We start from the raw sequence: 20,466 nt of genomic DNA on the forward strand, positions 1-20,466 counted from the left end.
ATTAGATACTAATTAAATTACTGTAGGTAGTGTCCAAATGTGAATGAGAAGAGGATAAGGTTTGGGAACAGTTTCTGCAGGAGTCGGAAAAACGTACAGTTTCTGACATGTTAGATGATTCAGATTTGGGATTTTCACAGAAAATTTGAGATTTTTTGAGTCTGGCTCAAAATAACTTCTTCCGTCTGGGGGACGAGTTGCTCTTTTCCAGCTCTCACACGGTGGGCACTGTCCCCGGCAGGTTTGCAGAGCTTCACCTGAGCAGTGGTGGGAGCTCAGCGCCCCGGGCCACGCTGCCATAATTGCGATGAGTTTGTGAAATGCGTTGGGACCCTTCACGATGACAGATGGTTGTGTATGGACGTGTAATGTGCTGTTAATAATTAGAGCTGATTGGATATTCAGTACAAATCGCACTGGCTACGAAGTTGGCCCCTTCTTTAGGCTTACAAGTTGTTCACGAAACACAGTAAAAGCGTATTTATATAGATTTTTTTTCCATAAATATTGACAGATTGATGCTTGAAAGTTCAGGGTTGAGCTTGCTTTTACAGTTCTTCATCATGAGCTGGAGTGTTTGCTTTAGAGAGGCCTTTTAACAATTTTGTTCTGAGCAAGGTTTTCTGAGTTTTAATCCGTGGACTGTGAGAGGGAATCCAGCCTTGCTTGATGCTAGAAGAACTGAAAAAGAGCAAACTCAAAGATATCATCATAGCTTTCTTCCTAAGGAGAAAACCCTGGAGGAGGGGTTGTAATGTCTGTGCTCCCTCCTTATCTAAGGAGAGGGGGCGGGGGGAAAGCACGCTGGCCACATGCCTACATCCCTTCTGCTCGCTGGGTTGCATCCATTGCAGACTTCTGAACTTAGCCATTTACAATATACCTAAGATATATTTCACACAAAATACTGGTGTTCAGAGCTATGGATAAAAAGCTGCAGTCATGTATCTCGCAAAGACGTAGATATGTGCGTTGAGTATTAACATCCTTATAAAACACATGTTTTAAAAAGGAACAAAAAAAGGAAAAAACCCAAAGTAGTAGCATTCTTCTGGAGAAATGCAAAAGAAGATAGGATGAAATTGAGATAAATTGTTTTTTATGCCCCACCTTTGTATTTTTGCCCTTGCGCTCTCTCCCATTTCCTCCTCATTTTATACAAAATACATTTGCAGTATGTAGAGCATAAGAATCATTTCTCTAGCAGAGACTGCAACCTGCTTTAGAAGCCTCCATCCCCATTAGAAGCTCTTTCCAGAAGAAGCAATTTCCTTCTTGCTATAAATTATGCATCAATGTACATTTAAGTTTCTGAAATGATGAGCAGAAGATGAAAGCGTTGCAGGGTGTCGCTGCTCTTATGGAGCTGAATCCCCGACGTTGTGTACAGACTCGAACACACCTTGTTAAGACAAGCCTGCACGTGTTGCTGTCCTAGTACTCGGGCTGTGAAAACTTGCAGAGAGGAGCTCCTCCAGCTTCTCGAGGCCCAGCTCTGGGAAAAAAGGTGTTTTCTCTCCTTGGAAGTCATCAGTGAGGGGTAAGATGGCAATGCGTGTCCAAACTGTCCTTCCCGCAGTGCCAGCTGGAGCCAAGGTGGTTTCCATCTCCCTCGTTCCTGGTGTGTCCAGAGACATCCCAGGGCTGGCGGTTGAGACCTGCAAGCGCTGGAGCACGCGTGGCTCCATGCAGCCTTGCCCCAGCACTGGCAACACCTGCAGCATCACAGCTGTAAGGGATGCAGATGCCCTGGCAGGAAGGGCACGTCAGCCAGCGAAATGGGTTTGACATGCAGCCAGTTTTTGTGAACTAAAATCAGTGCATGTTGTTTTGAACTTGAGTCTGTATCAACATCTGCAGGTAATAAAAATATGATGTCATTACATGTTGAAAACACTGAGAAACTCTCGTGCTTTCATGTTATTCTTAACCTATGGAGATAGATCTAAGAATGTAATCGACTCTTACGTGTGGATTTTAGAGAAGAGTTTCGCACTGGAGCTGAAGCTCTGTGTGTGCATACCCACGTATGTTTGTACACAGTTATGCGGGAGGGAAAGGCGGTGCAGACTGAGATCAATCTTTTATACTGCGGTGTCCCAGAGAGTATAGGGAGAATATTAAAGTCCATTTTTGGAGTTTGAAGGTGGCAAACAAGAATATATGATAACTCTTGAAAGGGAACATCTGGATAATTGTTGATTTTATAATAGACGTGAATTTTCTTGTAAAACTCTTGCATATCATATGTCATTGTAATGCCCTGATGGGGGAACCAGTCCGAGGCCTCCGGCTCCTATTTGTAGTTTCAATGCAAGTCAAGTGCTAACGTGTTGTGAAGTGGAATGGAAACCCTGAAATACCCCCTTGCAATACACTGGCTTGAATGACCTGCACTTGTTCTGCATTTCTTCCACTGGCAATAGAACAGCAGCAGAGAGTCCCCAGAGCTTTTTGCTGCTGCATGTGCAACCTCTGGTGACAGCTGCAGGAGCTGTTTGTTGGTGTAAATGCAGGTGTGTCTTTGTCCCTCAGACTTTTCCTTTAAGAGCTGGTGGTTCACTTCTACCCAAGCTGACCCCAACTGCTGAATTTCCTCTTTGAAGAAAGCAAGTGCCACGTGGTAGCTTTCCCTTTCTTTCCTTTGACAAAGTTTTCTTTCAGGGAGAGACTAGTTTTTGTTTTTTTAAATGCAACACCCGCAAAGAACCTGTGTATTAAAGCAGGCCATCGAGCTTTCATCACTTCTCTGGGTGATAGCAGTCATGAATTTTTTATTTTCTGCAGGGCTCACTCCAGATCTGCCAAAGCATTGTGTGGGTGCATGCACGTAAAAAAGGCTACTAATTGAAATTCAGATGTAACGAGATGAAGTTTTGCTATTCACCGCGGCTGCCTTTTGTTTTAGCCCTTGTACGCTGAGTGCACCTAAACAATGCAACCCTTGCTTCTCCTTTTAGATTCAACAAGAATAGCTTAAAAGGCACGACACATTTCCGTGCCCGCTCTCGAGATGAAATATGCCTTGAAAAAAAACAGGAAGGGCATGTGTAAGTTTATCTATTTCTTTGTAGGGAGAGGCAGAGATTTTGATGGGACTGGAAAGAAAATAAAATAGGAATTTTGCTGCTAGAAACTGCTCGCTTTTGAACATGCAAATGCGCTTTTATTGCCTAGGTAACTATTATGGAACGCCCAAGCCTCCGAGCCAGCCCGTCAGTGGGAAAGTGACTTCCATCGATGCACTGCAAAACCTGCCGCCCGGCTCCAAGCAGTCGACTCCAAAGCGGACCAAGTCCTACAATGATATGCAAAATGCTGGCATAGTGCACACGGAGAATGAGGAAGAGGATGATGTACCTGAAATGAGCAGTAGCTTCACAGGTAAACCCAGACTACTGCAGCCTGTAAGACAGGCCGCGTGGTGGGGAAGGGTTTTGGAATTCAGTTTTTTGGGGGGTTGTTTTGTTTCTTTAATAGATTTCCTTCAAAAGTTTCAATTCTGTGAAAAAAAAAAAAAAAAAAAAAAGACCCACAGCACCTGGATGGCAGGTGTCCTGATATTGACAATCACATGAACAGTTGTGTCTTCTAAGAAGGCTATGCCAGACTGGGCTGGAAGATAAAAATCTGAAAAAAGCCTCAAATGCATTAGTTGCTTGCTTTCTTTTTTCTTTTTTTTTTTTTTTTTTTCCCCTTCTGGGTAGCTGTTGTTAGTGATGGGCAGAATTTGAGAAGGAATATGTACAAATGAAATTTGTTTCTTTCTTTTTTGGAGGGGGGGGAAACACTTTACAGTATTACATCTTGAAGTCCTCTAGCACTGGAAACTGCTGGGTTTCTGAGTAGGCATCTTTACTGTGAAGAATAATTGAGACTTTTTAACAGATATTCTCTGGTAGTATGCACTTTTGTCATTAAGGGTGCATTCATGTTCTTTCAAAGATTGTCTGTTGTACAGTCAGCCAAATTCTGCTTTCAGTTTCTCTAATGTAGATCTAAATTACTCCATTGAGACAAATGACAGAAGTTTAAGTGCAGAATGGTGGAATGATGTCTGGTAGAAATTATGGATAACACTTCTACATCCCCTTGTACTCTGAGTTAATCGTTTGGTTGCTGGCAAATGCAGAGGTCTTTATCAAAAAGAAGCACGTAAAGACTTACGATGTCAAAGGACACACGAACGTTTGAAATGATTTTTTGCTCCTTACAAAATATGTTGCCATCCTTTCCCCTTCCTCACGCCTAGAGAGAGCCAGCACATCCAGCGACTCCATCCTCTTTCTCCAAGGTACCTTCCGGCAAACTGAAGGCAGCTTGTTGTGGGGAGGAGGGCTGAAGTGGGATGCAAGCTCTCTGTTTTGCTGAAGACCTGTGCTCCTTCCCATGCTATCCTTCTGCCTGAACATAAATCTCACTCCCACTCATGCATTGGCTTTAAGGTCACTGGCAGCTTTTGCGGTCTGAAGTCAAGGGTTGTGCACAGGCAGATTTGAAGTTTGTTTCTGAGCATATTTCAGAGATCTGTTGAGTTTCCATAAAAATCAGCAGGAGATACCTGAAACTCCAAGGAGCAGGAGCACTTCTCTGTCTGCCAACCCAGAATTTCTTACTGCTTTGACAGAGCTTTACTTAGCTCAGTTTTTGAGCACTGAATCCATCTTCCTAGCTCTATATGAGGTAGGTACTTAGCAAGCAGCACTATCGCACCTTCAAGCCTTTCACAGCTGGTTGCTGTGGGTGCTAGTATCGTGGGCACTTAGTCCCTGGGGATTTGTACCAATATAGCAGGTTGGTGAAAGACTGGAGATGGGAATTCAGGCAGTGTTGGCTCTTCATCTTCTGGTTGCTTCCCACTACCATAATAATTTTCCGTTTCAGCCTCAGATGAATTGTACCAGCTATCGTGCAATTACTTCCTAGTACAGTCGTGGTTCTAACCGCCAGACAGAGCTTTAAAAGGATTTAGGCAGAGAGGTAGGCCTTTGTGCCCCTGGCCATATTCATCATCATTATACTCAGAGCCGTTCCAGTTGTGATCACAGACTATTTGGTATTTGGCCTGGTAGGTTCCCAGACCGGACCCCCTTGCAGGACCAAACTACGTAGTGACTTTGAGGTTTGTACTCTGCTTTGGTTTTACCCATTGTATTTTTCCAAACCAAAATCGCTTTTCAGCTCATTTACAAAACATTGTGCCTGAGGATAGTTTCTCACGTACTATGGCACGGCAACTCCCTCAGCCCCAGTCTCGAGATCTGTTTTTGGCAGGAAGCTGTTCTGAGATGCTGTTTGACCTCTTTTCTACCTGCCTCTGATGAGAGGTGTTCCTCTTGAAGTGATTCAGCATGGTGCCCCTGAATTGATTGCAGCATCATTTGTCATCCTCATTTTTCTTCACAAGATGAAATACTGGAAGATGCAGTTAATTTATCATAACAGTATCACACCCTGGCCCCTTGCCTCCATTAAATGGGCACAGAATCAAGAAAAGAGAGTTATTTCTCTTATACCAAAATGATTCCTTACGCTTATTTCATGTGTAACTGTGCTAGCCATATAAAAATGTTCTCGCTTCCGCAGAAGACCTGTCAGTGACTTGTGTTTTTCAGGGTTTGGCATGTTTACACTCACGGTTTAAGCTGGCGATGATTCATTCACGCTCCAACTTCTTTAGCTTGTCAGCATCTACCTAAAAATACAGCACAGCAGGAAGGCTAGAAAGCAGACAGTTGAGGGCACTGGTATAGTCTAGATCTTTTTCTTTCCTCTCCCCAGTTTATAATTATCAGTATCTTGTCTTTTTTGCACCCTTTCACAGAGGGAGCACACAGAGTGGGAGTGGCACAGGAGCTGCTGCCAACAGATCCTCTGAAACAAGGCCCTGGGCTTTGAACTGAGGAGCTGAGGCATCTCCAGTCTGGAGAGCAGAGCTGAGGTCTTTGCTGTGAGCCCTTTCAGTCTCGACGTAGTGATGTTGCAAAGTACGACGCTGGCCTTAGCATTGCTTGCTTGATTTGTATTGCCTGTGGCTGTATTGGAAACTAGTGGTCTGGTGACTTGCAGGTCATCTCAGATGATTTGGAAGGACTACTACAGTTTCCTTCTATCTTTGGAAACCCCTTTACTAGACACTGGAGCAACGTTAGAATTGGTTAGTTGCTGCCAAAACTTCCTTGCAAAGGATTTTGGAGGACAGACGTTAGTTTTGGAGGGGCATTTCCAATGGTATTAGGGATGGAGGGAATAGGCAGCATTGTTTTGTAGCTACAGCTCAATTGCATGGATGTAAGCACCATCTTTCTTTAAATGGGGTAGAGCCAGATACATCGTGAAATACTCCTGAGTAATCTGAGTGGAAGGATACTGTCACGAGCAGTGGAACGAAACTCCATAGATGGACAATGTAGGCTATTGGGAGCAGCGACATGTGGACGCATGGTACAGTGCTGGCATTCACTTGCATTTTTAATTCAAGAAAACATTGCACTGAATGAGACCATTAGCTTGTTGACTTTCAGCTTCTGGTTACCTTCTGCACTTGTAAAGATCTCCCCTTTTGATCATTCTTCAAACAGGAAATTTTAGCCTTCTAACGCCTGTCCCACGATTGGCACTGCAGGAGCGACCTGTAAGCCTGCTCAGAAGCCTATTGAAGTCATCTACATCAATGAGCCTTGGCCTCAGACAGCTTGGAAGATTTTGGTAGCTCAGCAGGGCCTATTAGTGTAAACAGTAGCTGACCGCAGTTCCTGGTTTGCTCTGGCAAAGATCTGGCTGGCAGAGAGGGCAAAGCAAACTCGTCCGCGCTGGCAAAAAGACTCTGCAGAGCCTCTGCCCTCTGTTCATCTGTTGCTGTGTCTTGCATAATACAAAGCAAGAACCTTTTAAAATAAAATTGCCAGGGAAAACCTGGAGAAGCAAATGGGAGGAGAAAAATACTGTGATTTTCAAATTTACTTTTGTTTGTTTATTCCACAGCAGAGTCTGGTGACCAAGACGAGCATAACACGCATATCACACGAGAGAGAGCCCCGCTGTCTGTGATTGATAGCCACACCAACGTTCCCACCACGGAACCATCTCAGAACCTCCCTCAATACCTACCTCCTCCTGCTGAGGATAACCTAGGTCCTCTGCCGGAAAACTGGGAGATGGCCTACACCGAGAACGGAGAAGTCTATTTTATAGAGTAAAGCACATTTTTGTTGTTCTAATTCTTCTTTATCTCCCTCTCTCTGGGCATAAGTAAACCTCTGTGGATGCATTGTGTGTGTATGTATTAAATATTTAGTGTATATGGTTATGGTTATGTATATGGTTATGTGTATATGGTTGGTTATGTTTTTTACTGTTTACGCAGTGTTTTTGCGTTTCCTGATTGGATTAGCATCCAAGTTACTCCAGAGTTCAAAGGTGGGGGGAATTGCTCATTTTACAAAAGCAACAGACAGTTATAAAATATGGGCCAGTTGTTTTCAAGGGTGGAAAGAAAGCTCCTCGTTGCAAGGGGCGAGAGCTCATTCCTGGAGCCTGCCCCTGTGTGTTGTGGAGCAGGAATCCCTCCAGTCGCGTTCAGGTGGTAGCAGAGCCGGAGGACTGGCTTTGCGTCTTCTCCTCTCGTCAGAGTAAACAGCCCAGATGTGTCACTGTGCTCCTGTGATTTGCTCAGTGCAAAGCAGGAACAGTAAGTTTGGAAGAGGAGAAGTACCTGGCACTCTGCAGTCTTTGTCTGATAGTTGTGTGCTGTCAGCAGCTTTAAGGTGATATTGATTTTTCATGTTATAAATAATAATCTCTAATTATACTCATCTATATTTATTCAGATAGGAGTAACTTATATAATGAAACCTGTTAGTTGGAGAGACTTCTTGCATGGTTTAGCTATTCATTAAAATTCAAATAGCATTTGAAACTCAAGCCTTCAGCTGCACTAGTAGACAAAGGGGTGAAGAATCGATTTTAATTTTGATGGTCTGTCTAATGCAATCCTGGAAACTGAGACTCTTTGTGTACTAAAAACCAGTGACTAGATCAGTTAGTACAGAGGAACCTCCTGGGTTAACACTTGTCCTGGCATGTAGGAGAGTTATGCTGGATTATGGCAGGAACAGCCCTACCCATGCTCTAGAGGGGGAACTTCTGGATGGGGCCAACGAGAAGTCCTAAAAGGAAAGGTTTCTCCATGGCAGTAGTGGCAGGGGAACGCATCAAAAAAGAGTGATGAAAGATTTGAGAGGCTGGGAGGGTGGAACGCGTGCAGCAGCTCTTTCCTGGCCAGGAAAGGGCTGCAGTAAGACAGGTCATTTTTTCAGGGTGCTCTCAGTTACCTGAAAGACTTCACCTAGCTCCCTTATATAAAAGTCAGGAAGGCACAGTGCAAATTCCTATCTGCTGCATTTCAGATGCAACTGAAATGTGTTTGTTACCCTGAACATGATATTCTGGTGCTCATTGCATCCTCAGGGTGCCTCGTTCTTTGGAGTACTTTCTGGCTTTGATGTATATTAAACGGTCTGAGTAATACCCCATCCAGCTTGCCATTTTCCTCCCTGGATGAGGGCAGATGTTGGGCGTTGATGCTGCCCAGGCAGCTGGTTGCTCCTTTCCATGTCCCAGCGTGGACCCCCGCCATCCCTCTCAACAGGTGCTTCGGCAAGGGGTGCTGCTGCTGCCATCGATTTTCCCCAAAACTAAGATCAGACCCCATGGCCGCTGTGCTCTGTATGCATGTACAGTCTCTTAGCAGTGCAGCACTGGAGAGCCTTGAATAATTTGTTCAACCTTTTTGCAGGAAAATCATATATATGGTGGAAAAGCAGCCTGCATAACATAGTTTGGGAGCTGACCTGAAAGCGTGGTAGCACACCAACTGCTTTCTTTCCTGCAGCGCAGACTGACCGTTTCAAGGATACGTATGCACAGGGAGGGGATTTTGTGCAAGGGTGTGTTAGCATAGGCGAAGCGTACAATAAATGCAATTCTGTTATTTCTAGGGACATCCTGAGCCTAGGAACAACTTAGTTTGACTTTTGATCAAATTAAGAGAGCAAGCTAATGAGCTGTGTGGACCCACGGTGGCTAAGATGTCTATACCATCACCTCTGGTGCTTTGGTTCAGCAAGTCGCTGGGCTTGCGCAGGTCCAGTGGGCCAGAGCTGAGCACCAGATAACTAATCCTGCTGGACTGTAGCCAAAGCAGTCTGGCTTTTGAGATGTATTTCTGTGGTGCACTGGGATTTCTGTTACCCAAAGTGTCCTAGCCTCTCAGTATCCTGCATGTAGCGCTGTCCGTGCTACGGGTCTGACATCATCCTGTCCCTCTGAGTGCATCATTTGGAAGGTATTTAGCTAAACTTTCTATGCCTCAGCAAACCTCACTGTTTTGAGTCTTGCGGTTAGAGAGACAGTTGCACGAAATATGCAAATATTTCCTCGCTCTCCTCCCACCACACTTTTCTCAAATAGACTACAGACTTCCTTATTTATAAGTTGGCAGAACTCCTCTGCTTTATTGCTGTTAATTTGCCTGACTTGCTAAATTTCTGCCATTCAGTTTTCTAGTTGGTGATTAATTGCTGTGAAGTATGCAGGAGAATTAAACGAGTTTGTTCATCCGGCCTTGGGAGGGCTGGGTAACAGAATGTGTAAAACAAGGAGGTTTTTTTTAAGCACTCCAAAAGCAGGGCAGCTGTATGTTTTTCCGGTAAAATCAGAGTCTGCTGGTCAGTAGTTAGTTCCTAGAGGATCGTAGTGCTCAAGGCAGCTTTTCCTGCTTCGCGAGGCTGAGGCTTAGTTTAAGGTTGTAAACCTCTCCGAGACCTGGAAGGAGAGGTAAGTAGCCTTGCATGATACTGGAACTCAAAACCGCTAAGCGATGTTAAAGGCTAAGCTAGAAACATGAGGTATCGAGAGCAGGGGGGTTATCTTTGCAGGTCGGTCTAAGATGCCATGAAGTTGAAGAGGAGGTGTTTTACTACTCACTTTTCTCCATATGCAAATCAAATGCTGAGAGGAAATAATTTCTTGAATATTTGTTTAAAGCCTGTTTATTGTGCAGCCGTCACCCCTGGGACTGGCATCGTGACACTGTCGGGGGACTTGGCGAAAGGAAGAGTTGAGAGCGAAGTTGTTCAGCTTCCATCAAAGGCTTTGATGGAGCATTTTTGTTTGTGCGATTGAAAATTTTCCTTGGAAATTTTGATTTTTGACTAATACTTGGGTCAAATCTGAACAAACGTCAGAAGTGTCTTTTGCAGTGAGAAAGGTTGCTGTGTCTTTTATGGAGGAAGGGAAAATACTTTTCTGTCTTTTCATTAGGAGACAAAGGATTTATGAGATAGCTCCTGGAATTAAAAAGCAAACCACAGGCAGAAGTTTGGAAATATTGTGATACTGCAGCTTTCACATGCGCTCTCCTAGGCACTAATGCTGATTCTTATGTGTTACCTTTTTTACTTTTCACTTTTATTCTTTCAAGGCCAAGATTCTTGTGATTTTGTAGACTAGCTTGCAAAACATCAGATTGTAATTCTATTTCTTCTGAAGCGAAAGTATGCCTTCAGGTCTGTTGAATAGTAAAGAGGATATATACTCTTATGTCACTGATACTTCAGCTCTAGTTTATTAACAAAGGTCGTATTTTCATTTTTGGTTTCCAGCCATAATACAAAAACAACATCTTGGCTAGATCCACGGTGCCTGAACAAACAGCAAAAGCCTCTAGAAGAATGTGAAGATGATGGTAAGAAAATGAAAATCATGAAATAACAAGGTGTTTGGTCCATTTCTAAATAGCTTTCTCCCTTCCCTCTTCCCCTTTTCCATAGCCTGTGTTCAGAAATGCTAAAGAAGAGGTGAAAGGGTTTGAGTAAGTGCATAGTAATGATTGCTAAAAACACTGTCTGTGCATGTAAGATTGCCATCAAGATTGCAGCTCTTGTAATAAAAATCGTAGGTATTGGAAGTAAGAAGCATCTCTGTTTCTGCAAAGCTGTTCAAATAGTTGCTGATGGTGAACAAGATCCAGCTTTCCAGCGTGCTCACCGCTTGGATCCTGGTGGAGGAGGAGAGCGACCGAGTCTCTCCGTGCTCCGTTGTGTTACGCTTCGACAGCCTGTTTTATAAGAATCAAGAGAGTTGTGTTGTTATTTCCTTATGAGAGCAGAAATAGCTCAATTGCTTCACCCTTAATGTTAAATTCTGACAGTCCACTTAAGATTGCCGAAGACAAATTCAGTTTGAAATTCCAGATTTTTAACCCCTGATAATTTCCACTGATGTAATTTTGTATTCCTTGAGATGCTGGAAATGCAAGCCACTGTCCAATTTAGAGCAGCCGAATGCATGACTGATGAAGAAGGTTCTCTCCCTGCATCCTTAAGGAGGCACTGGAAGAAGAAGGGGACTCGTGATAAAGATAACTTAAACATTTTGGAAAAACTGCTTGCAAAGTTTGGTCTGTTGACCAAATGAGATGGTGGTATTTAACCCATAATTTTAGCTGGCACAGTGTTAGCGTGGTAGACAGGTCTTAAAGTTGCAAGGGCTTACAACGTTAAATCATGCTGTTCGCAGGCAGAACACCCTCCTCCTTGCAGTTAAGCTTTGCTGGCAATTTAAAGAGGAGGTTGGTAAGTCTCGGCGTAAGCTTTCAGAGGCTCGTTTGCCCCGGAGCTCAACCTGTGTCTGAGCCTCGGCAGCTGGCAAGGCGCCGGCTGTGCCCGTAGCGCGGGCGAAGCGGCCGAGAGGCGCGTGCTGCTGAGCCGGCGCGGCTTGCTCCGCGCTGAGCGCCCGGCGTCCGCGCCAGGCAGCAGCGCGTGGCTCAGCCCCGCGGTTTTAAGGCTTCTCGCAGAAGGGAAAGTCTTTCAAACCTCTTGTCCTCGTAGCAATTATGAAACAAATATTGGAATAATTTATTTAATTAGGATTGTAAACATACAGCTGGGTAATTTTTCATATTTGATTAAGTTTGTAATTTTACGGAGTAGCAGCATTTTTGTTTATCAGGTCTTTGCATTCAGCTAATTTCATCTTCCCACACACCCCTTCACTCCATTCACTAAGCTGCTTATTAATGAATATTCTCAACAGTAGTTAAACCAGTGTTTTCATAGGTACAGCAGTGCACTGTATGGTTTTGCTCGACTGTTGTGATGTTGCTTTACGCATAAGGATAATTATATTTCAGAAAAGAACGTTAGCACACAGAAGAGAAAGTTATTTTTACTGCATTATATAAGTTGGACGTTTTTTGGCAAGGGTCACTGTTATACTTCCACTGAAGTCAATGGGACTGCTCTCCTCTGTTTCGTTGTGTGCGTGAGTTTTCAGGCTCGATCCCGTCCTGGTCATGGTTTTATAAATGTGAGATACTCTTTCAGACTTGCTTGGGTGCAGTTGCTTCGTGTTCTTCCCTTGTCAGCATGCTTGTCCCAGGCAAGTTGTTCGTAGTTCCCAGTTGTTTAGGCTATCAAAGGAAACTGCAGTTCATAATTCGCTCTGATGTTCCTAAACTACTGTTCTGGCAGAATATATTACAAACAGGTCATGGAAGTGTTTTTAGGTGTCCAAATTTTCAAAAGCAACGCTGTGGCGCTACGTCTTCTGTTTGCTTCTATCATTCATTTATATGGCTTACGCTTTACTGTATTAGGTCCGAGATTGTTTTTACCATCTCCGTTCTGATTTTGTCATCATCTTTCATTTTCTGACTGCATTATTATTATTATTTATAGGCTGAGCAATACTTTAATCATCTGTGTCACTGTTAACTTATGAATATGTGATTAATGGAGTGACAGTGAATATTGATGGCTTTATGCGTTTTGAAAATTTTTCTGTGATCCTTGTCCCAGGCGTCCCTCTGAATCTGGTGCAAACCTTTCTGTTCCTCACCAGTGCACCTGGTCTTCAGCAAGGACCTGGGGCTCCAGTTAAACAAGACTCTTAACTTCATGTCTAGTCTAAATCACCTGAGCAGTTGCACTGAAGTCAACTTGACCTTCTATGCACAAAAATTTAGATACCTTGAATACCTTGCTATGTTAGTTCTTATTTAAATGCAAGGCTTTCCTCCCAGCTTTCTTTATTAGTACTCAGATCTGGTCTTCTGATCGGTATGTTACCTACAGAAGGGATTGCTAAGGTATGACCACACTAATCTGAGAGAGAAACGTCCCTAAAAAACTGGGAACACCACAATGTGCTACTTTGCCATAACAAACTGCACGAATGTGGTCAATTGATACAGGTATCTTAAGAATGTAGGAACTTGTTCTTTCATAATCTACATCATATTCCATCAATATTCTGGTCACTAAAATATGATAAACTGAAAGCTTAGACTACATCTGTAGAAAATTAGTGCTGGTTCTACTATTTGCTGTAGGGAATTTCTTGCTTGGTGCTGGTATCTGAAATTTTCTTTTAATTTTTTTCTGTCTCATTTACTGCTCTTCCCTTGGAGAAGAAGGGGTACACACGGAGGAACTGGACAGTGAACTAGGTAAATCATCCATCTCTCGTTTTGATGTTTGATTTCAACTGCACTGTTTTAAGTCTTTAATTGCATATCTTCTCCTTTGTGTCATTTTGCATCTTTCAAGTTTTTTTATTTTAACAAGGCCTAATTTAGTAGCAAGACTTCCCTGGCCCAAGAAGCATTAGTCTTTCCATAGCCACAGATCTGTAGTGCTTTTCTTACTAATTCAGAGTTTGAAAGAGAATTAAAATAGGGCCTTAATCTTGCAAAGTTTGTTCAAATTTGCTTATTCCTGGAACCTGCAAAAGCCAGGGCTTTTCCATTGGCATTGCTGTCTCCAGAAAAAAGCCCACTGATGACAAAGTTGAGATCAAGTACCTAATGGTGCCTTTTCAGGACTGAGACCAAAGACATTTCCTAGGCGGAGAAACAAAGTGAGATTTAGGAAGTTTAAGTATTATGTAGAATGTTTTTGCTGAGCTCAGAGTGAAACTTTTTACAGCAGTATATGGTTTTGTAAACAGATGATTTGAAATGATGTGGTACACTTTTATTTGCTGCATCTTTTAGTGAAGAACGCTGTCTTAATATCTAATCTCAGCAACGCCTGTTCAGTGTTTATACTGATGATGGAGGTAGATGTTATTTTTGTTCAGCTATGCTCTAGTGCACTTGGAAAGCTGAAAGGCGTAAGAGGTTGCACAGGATTTTATTTCCACCAGGTCTATTATTGCTTAAAGAGAATTATATTTACAGTTTATACTTCTGCAGACTGGAAGATTGTATTACCAATGAATTAACCTCTGGTTTCTGTAATGACTTGCAAGTGTATTCTACTTCCCACTTTGCTGTGATGGATACGTCCTCAGCAGCCAGCAGTTATTGCCTGGACTTTTAACAGTACTCGAAGAACTACTCTTCTGGATAATATTGTTGGAATAATATTGAAGGCCTAATTTCTTTTAGAGCAAGAATTTAACAGAAATTACCATTTGAGGAAGAGTGCAGTTGGTTGAGTTGCAAGTCAGCATTATGCACAGCCCAGACAGATGGTCACCAGCAGACCTGCTAGCATCAGGAGTAGATGGACAGCTACCAATAACCTGCAGGCATTTTTTGTGGAGGTCTTCATAAAGAGTGACTTGAAATAAGAGAAAGGGTAAAAAGCAAAATTAGAAGCAATAATGAAAGAGAAATGTTCCCTCTTTTCAGTCTGATATCAGAATCCAGTGCAAGAGAAGAAGGGCAGAACAAATTGATACAGGGAAACTCATTAGTTGATAAGGCTGACACCAGTTCTGCACTCACTCACAAGTGTTTTACTCTGACATCATGAGATGTTCCCTTGGTTTTAACGCAGATAAGCACTATTGAGGTCACAGCCCATAGATGTGTTGTTGAGATCTGCTAATACTGCAGTGTGAAGACACATTTTCAAATGATTCAGTTGGTTACAGTAACGTCAGTGATGGGGCATGAAAACATGTGGCCTGTTCACTAACTGTACTCATGATTAGCATAAACTGGTTGTTGCCAGATATTTAGCTCCTTTGTTTATCTAACGTTTGTTTTTTAAGTGTGAGAAATTAAAACTTGATATATTTGCATGACTTGTTCTTTTTTTCCAAAGAGGTAGTTTAATTTCTAATAATACTTCTATTTTGGCATAAAATTGTATGAAAGTATAAAAAAAAAAAATCTTTGGGGGTAGAACTGGACACAAGCATGGGCAGAACCTCCTGGACTCACCTTTGCGGGGAGCAGTAAGAGCTGAATACAATAAAGTCAACTACAGCCTCTCTTTAGTGATGCAAGGATACGACAAAAGTCCCTGGTGGTTAGAGAAGTTCTTTTTTAGGAGTCCGTCCATTCCTTCTGTAGGGTAGAATACTAAACAAGAGGATCTCAGCAGGAATTCATGTATTTAGCCCAGCCTTAAAAGTATAAAATGAGTATTTTTCCATTGGAGTTACCTGCTGACAAATATTCCGAGTCTACGCAGTGCTTCATGGATATGCCAAAATATAAACCGTATGGCTCACTCAGATTCCTAATGACACAAAAATGTTTTTGGAAATCTCACGTTTATAGTACAGTCTAATGCTCCAGGTCATCTTCAGTTTGACAGGAAAAGTAAAATAGGAAGATGAATATTTGAAAGCAGCTAAGGTGCTAGGGTGTGCGGCATGGCTATGGAGAATACTGACTTTTGCTTTAGAGAATTTCAGAAGCTTTTAGGAGTCTGAAAGCACATCTACGTGATCAACAAGTAATTGGTTGAAAGCATGAAAGCAGCAGTTTGGAGGAAGGTTTTTTTGTGTATGCGTGATTTTTTTTTTTTTTTTTTTTTTTTTTCTTCTGAGAACACAGAATTGTCCTTAATTGTTCCTTAAATCCTTAAATGGAGAGCTGCGGAGATGCGAGCCTGCCTGGTAGCCTGGAGTACTTTGGGCATAATACTATTTTGGGGGTCATTTCTGACATTTTCTGACCTTCCATGAAAATTCTTCAGAGAAAAAAAACAATACCAAAAATCATTATGAAGAGAAGGAAGGCAAAATGTTCTCATTTGAGCTTTAAAAATCAAAAACACTTCATAGACCAAACAATCTCATTTTAAGGCATTTTGCGCATTGTTTCTCCCACCCTTCACTTTTTCCCCCCTTGCCCCCCAGCTTGGTCTTTTCACCATTCAGCTTTCACCATAGTGCAATTTAGGAGTAAAATGGCTGCCACAAATTGTGGTTTTCCTGAATGCTTGCTAGCTCGTAATTTAATTGCACTGAAACTCTTTAAATAAGTCTCATGGTGTTTTTACCATATGGGAGTCCTTTGCAAATCAGACGGTTCACTTTGCAAAAAGACTTTCAAGACTGGCCGGTAGCTTTTTGACTTCTGCTCACATGTAGTCTTCGTTCTTGCACGGCATACGGGAGTATCAGTTTTCAAAGAATTCATTTCAGATTGGTCTGTCGATAAAATTACAAAGGATTTTCATGCCCCAAAGTTACCACTGGCTTGCATTTAATTGCTTATGTCTCAAGGAATCCAAAGACATTAGAACTGATAAGCATTAAATGATGATGAGAATGGAAAACCTACCTTATTTTGTCAAATAAGGGACACGTGGAGGAAAAACCATGAAGTGAATTTCATCTAATGTTCAGCCAATTTTGAACGCAAACATAAACTTTGAGTAATTAGTCCATGTGTGTTTGTATAGATTCTGTTCATTTTCAATCTGGAAATATTTCTATCCTTATGGCAGCATAGCCAGAGACTGTAAATACAGAACTGGATAGTTACATTTATTCTAATTAATGTGCCACTGTTGATTGTACAGACTCACCAATTAATGACATTTATCAAAAGCAAAGACTTATTTTCATTATAAATAAACGCTGATGTTTTACTATTGGTCTTGTCAGTTTAGTGAAATACTTGAGGAATTATTTTGCAGGGGATATTTGAGCAAACATCCTGCGAACTTGTCTTATCAGACAGTGGCTTTTTCTTGATTATTTATTTATTAAATGTGTAGAGTCCATGGGGCAGGGACTGCAGTTGCACAGTCCGTGGTGTGGTGGAGCCTTCTTTTGGGGTGATTTACGGATTTCCATAAAAACCCCATTTGGTTTGTAGGATCATTTATTTCGGTACCTGCTGCTAATGGGAACATGGTGTGTAAAAATGAGTGGGGCAAGGATCAGGCCCCTTAGGTAACACATACAACTTTCATAACCTGAAAAATAACTGAAGTGATTTTATTGCATTTGCTAATTATAGTTAGAGTGCTATGTGCTTCCAGTCTAGAAAATCAACAGGAACAAAAGTGGATATGTTTCCAAATGTTAATTTTATCTTCAGAACATTTTTTTTGTTAATTATGCTAATTAAAAAAGGAAATTGCTGTTACGTGTGATTATGGAAACATGTGTTTTTAGATTAAGTGTTAGGCAGCAAAATACATCTGTGTGTGGAAGCACCCAGGAGGGTGGTTGCCATATGGGGGCTGTTTACATTAAATTCACATTGTCCAATTATTAAGGTGCATTTTCACACTGGGATCAGGGCTAAGCTAAGTAAGTAAATCCCTAAGAAAGGTGTAGAAAAATATACTTTTAACAGCGGTGTTGAGCATAATTGGCCCAGCCCAGGGACAGGAGATGGAATTGGTCCATCTGTTAGTCTGCCAAAACCGCTTGCTGTAACCCTACCCATCTTCATAGGCTGGCACTAAAGTCCTCTGCCTTGCAGCCTCCAGCCTCTGTGCCCAGGGCAGTTGAGCTAGGAGGAACTTGAGGCACTCCCAGACAGGAATTTTTTTTTGATTATTTTCTCCTTTAATGCATAAAAAGCAAATCTAAAATTGATGGGCTATGGCATCTTCCCAGTGATTTGGTAACCCAGCACTAGCGGGACAGCTTACGATGTTGGTGATGTGCCATGCCATCCTCTATAAAGCAGGCTGTGAGCATCCTGAAAATTGTGTTGGAAGAGAGGTCTGAGCTGCTGATGAGTTTTGTGCCTTAAGCAAGAGTGGGGAAAAAAGTCTGCACTGGAGGCTTCAGTAATTTTTTTTTCTATTTCCAGAATTGCCTGCTGGTTGGGAGAAAATTGAGGATCCCGTATATGGTGTCTACTATGTAGAGTAAGTGCTGCTCTGTGGTTCTGGTGTGGCTGTTGGCCAGAGAGAGGCGCTTTTCCCCTGCAGGGGTCTGGACACCTGTGTTGGTCACACGTCATGCCGAGGAGGAGGAGCAGCAGCCCCGGCCCCTGCACGGGCAAGGGGTTGCTGTGGGAAAGGGCAGCTGTTCCCTGCCGTTCTTCACCCTCCTGTGGGATCTGCATCTCAGCCCACCGCCCTTGCACCTAGGATCAGGGTGAGCTCAGGGGAGGCAGGAGCACCCCAGGATTGGGCAGAGCTCGGGGAGGAAAAGACCATCCTGAGGTCGGGGTATGCAAAACCCCAGCACCTTGCTGCTCCGAGGCCTGAATTCCCCCACGAACACCTGCTTTTTCAGTAAAGACTCTAATTTGGAAAGGCGGAGGGTGATCCTGACTCCTGTCCTTTGCCAAAGCAGAGCTCTCCTTAAGGTGAAATGCATTTACCAGACAGTACGAACCAGCGTGCGATTAACTGAGCCTGATTCTCTCTGTATAACCAAACGTGAGCATGCAAAGCAGACCACCAATTCAGCGAGGAGTAAAGGAACGCTCAAAAGGAGGAACAGAAACGTCTGCCTGAGCAAATAACCGCCGCTGAGCCGTTGGCATGGCGTTGCGTTGGTCTGTGCGGAATTACGGGTTTAATGCGACTCTCTCTGGAATTGGAGCAGCTTCTTTTTTATCTACATGACAGAACGCTCCCTTGGGAAACCAGAGATCTGGGTTTTGTTTCATTGCTGACCCCATAAAATGAATTTTTAATTATGTGTATACTCCTGTCTAGTAGGATGGCTTACGATAGCCCTCAGAGTAGACACGGAGTACAGTTTCTGTCTGCTTTGGCTCGTTTCTGACCCTGCCATCTGTGCCTAGGGAAACAGGTTAGCAAGCTGTGTAATTAAGGCTTGACATGTATTTACCAAAGACATCAAGAATATTTTTCGGCTATTAAATGTCATACCAAGAGGTCTCTCCGGCATTTTTCATGTTGCTTTATATATACATGCCCATTAGTTTTGTGGCACTCCTTAGTGATGAAATTAAGTAGAAAAGCAACAGCAATGAGGCCTAAGTTTGTTGTGTTTACTATCTATCAAATGCTTACTATCTATCAGATAGTAAGTTTATAATTTAGGCATTTGTTTCTGTCCCTTCCAACCCAAGCACTGTTTCTGTTCCACTTAAAGGTTTTCATTGAGAAACATCTGTAACGTCCAAAAGTTTAAATTAAATCACCTTTTAGAAACCATTATCATCTTTCTCAGCCTTCTGAAAACCTCTTGAAATTGGAAATCTCTTGCAAAACTCGTGAACTTGTTTTTAGACGCTTATTTGATGCATCAGGTATTTTTCAAGTGAGTTAATGCCAATCTTTAGCAGAAACATTCTGAACAGAACACCAGTATGCTTGTATCATAATTACTTGCAAACTTGTATTTATTGATAAAGACATGGGACAAGAGAGTAAAGCCAATTCAGTAGCGGTGTTCCTGGCGGCAGGTTGCTGTAATTTGCTCGGGGCTACCTGCTCCTTTGCCGTCGAACCGAACGCCTGACGAGCCGGTCATCTCGGCCGTAGCGCTCGTTCGCAGCGAGTCCGCCCGAGCTCTGCCTGCGGCGCCCGGTTTTGTGAAATGATGAAATTCCTCTGCGGAGTGCACTGCTCATCTGCGATGCTTGGGGTTGAGGTGTTTTGTTTTGTTTTGGGCGTTCTAGTCTTTTCCTGAAATTGGTAATGAGGATTAACGATAAACACTGTGTTTTGGGTCAAAAGCAGCCTGAGAGTCCTCCAAGAAGAACAGCTGAAGTTTCACCAAATGCTGGTTTCAACTGGGAGTATTTTCTGGTGGCTAATTCTCTGTATGTGTGTATAAATACATGTGTGTATATATATGTATGTATGTATATATGTATTTATATATATGCACGTTTAGACTCATCCAGAGCCCAGGTTTTCAGGTCCTAGCCTGCATTCAGGCAGCTGTTTTTCAGACACTGTTAGCAGCACGCATTGATCACATAACTGACCCATGTTACCAATTATTGGTTTCTTTTTCTGACTTCAGTGAGCCAGGGAATGACTGCACCTTTGGGAGTTTAACTAAAACAGGGTTTGATATAGACCTGTCTTAAAACGCAGTCAGGCGCAAGAGCACCTTTTCTGCGTTAATTGCATTTTTCCCAGCTAGAAGACTAATGTATTTGAAGGAATTAGCCATTCCTGCTCAAGACATCATATCAATACTGCAATACGCTTGTTTTCCTAAACATGCCTTTTGGCACGAATGATGAGCATTGCTCCACGTACACTG

The 20,466-nt window shown here is 42.6% G+C and overlaps 1 protein-coding gene across 17 annotated transcripts in view; it reads left to right on the top strand.

The window, feature by feature from the left end:
* The window catches only part of MAGI1 (membrane associated guanylate kinase, WW and PDZ domain containing 1), a 333,885-nt gene that overhangs the window by 253,189 nt on the left and 60,230 nt on the right, over positions 1 to 20,466 (top strand). For 12 of the 17 annotated variants that reach the window (XM_062585950.1, XM_062585942.1, XM_062585943.1 and 9 more), the window contains exons 4-8: positions 3,178 to 3,384; positions 6,985 to 7,195; positions 10,665 to 10,747; positions 13,475 to 13,510; positions 18,080 to 18,137. In XM_062585950.1, the coding sequence (XP_062441934.1) occupies positions 3,178 to 3,384; positions 6,985 to 7,195; positions 10,665 to 10,747; positions 13,475 to 13,510; positions 18,080 to 18,137 (595 nt within the window). The remainder of the gene's footprint in view (positions 1 to 3,177; positions 3,385 to 6,984; positions 7,196 to 10,664; positions 10,748 to 13,474; positions 13,511 to 18,079; positions 18,138 to 20,466) is intronic. The other 5 variants (XM_062585947.1, XM_062585959.1, XM_062585954.1 and 2 more) reach the window with 1 other exon arrangement.

Source organism: Rhea pennata, chromosome 12 (genome assembly GCF_028389875.1).
Source record: "Rhea pennata isolate bPtePen1 chromosome 12, bPtePen1.pri, whole genome shotgun sequence".
In the NCBI taxonomy this organism is placed as follows: Eukaryota; Metazoa; Chordata; class Aves; order Rheiformes; family Rheidae; genus Rhea; species Rhea pennata.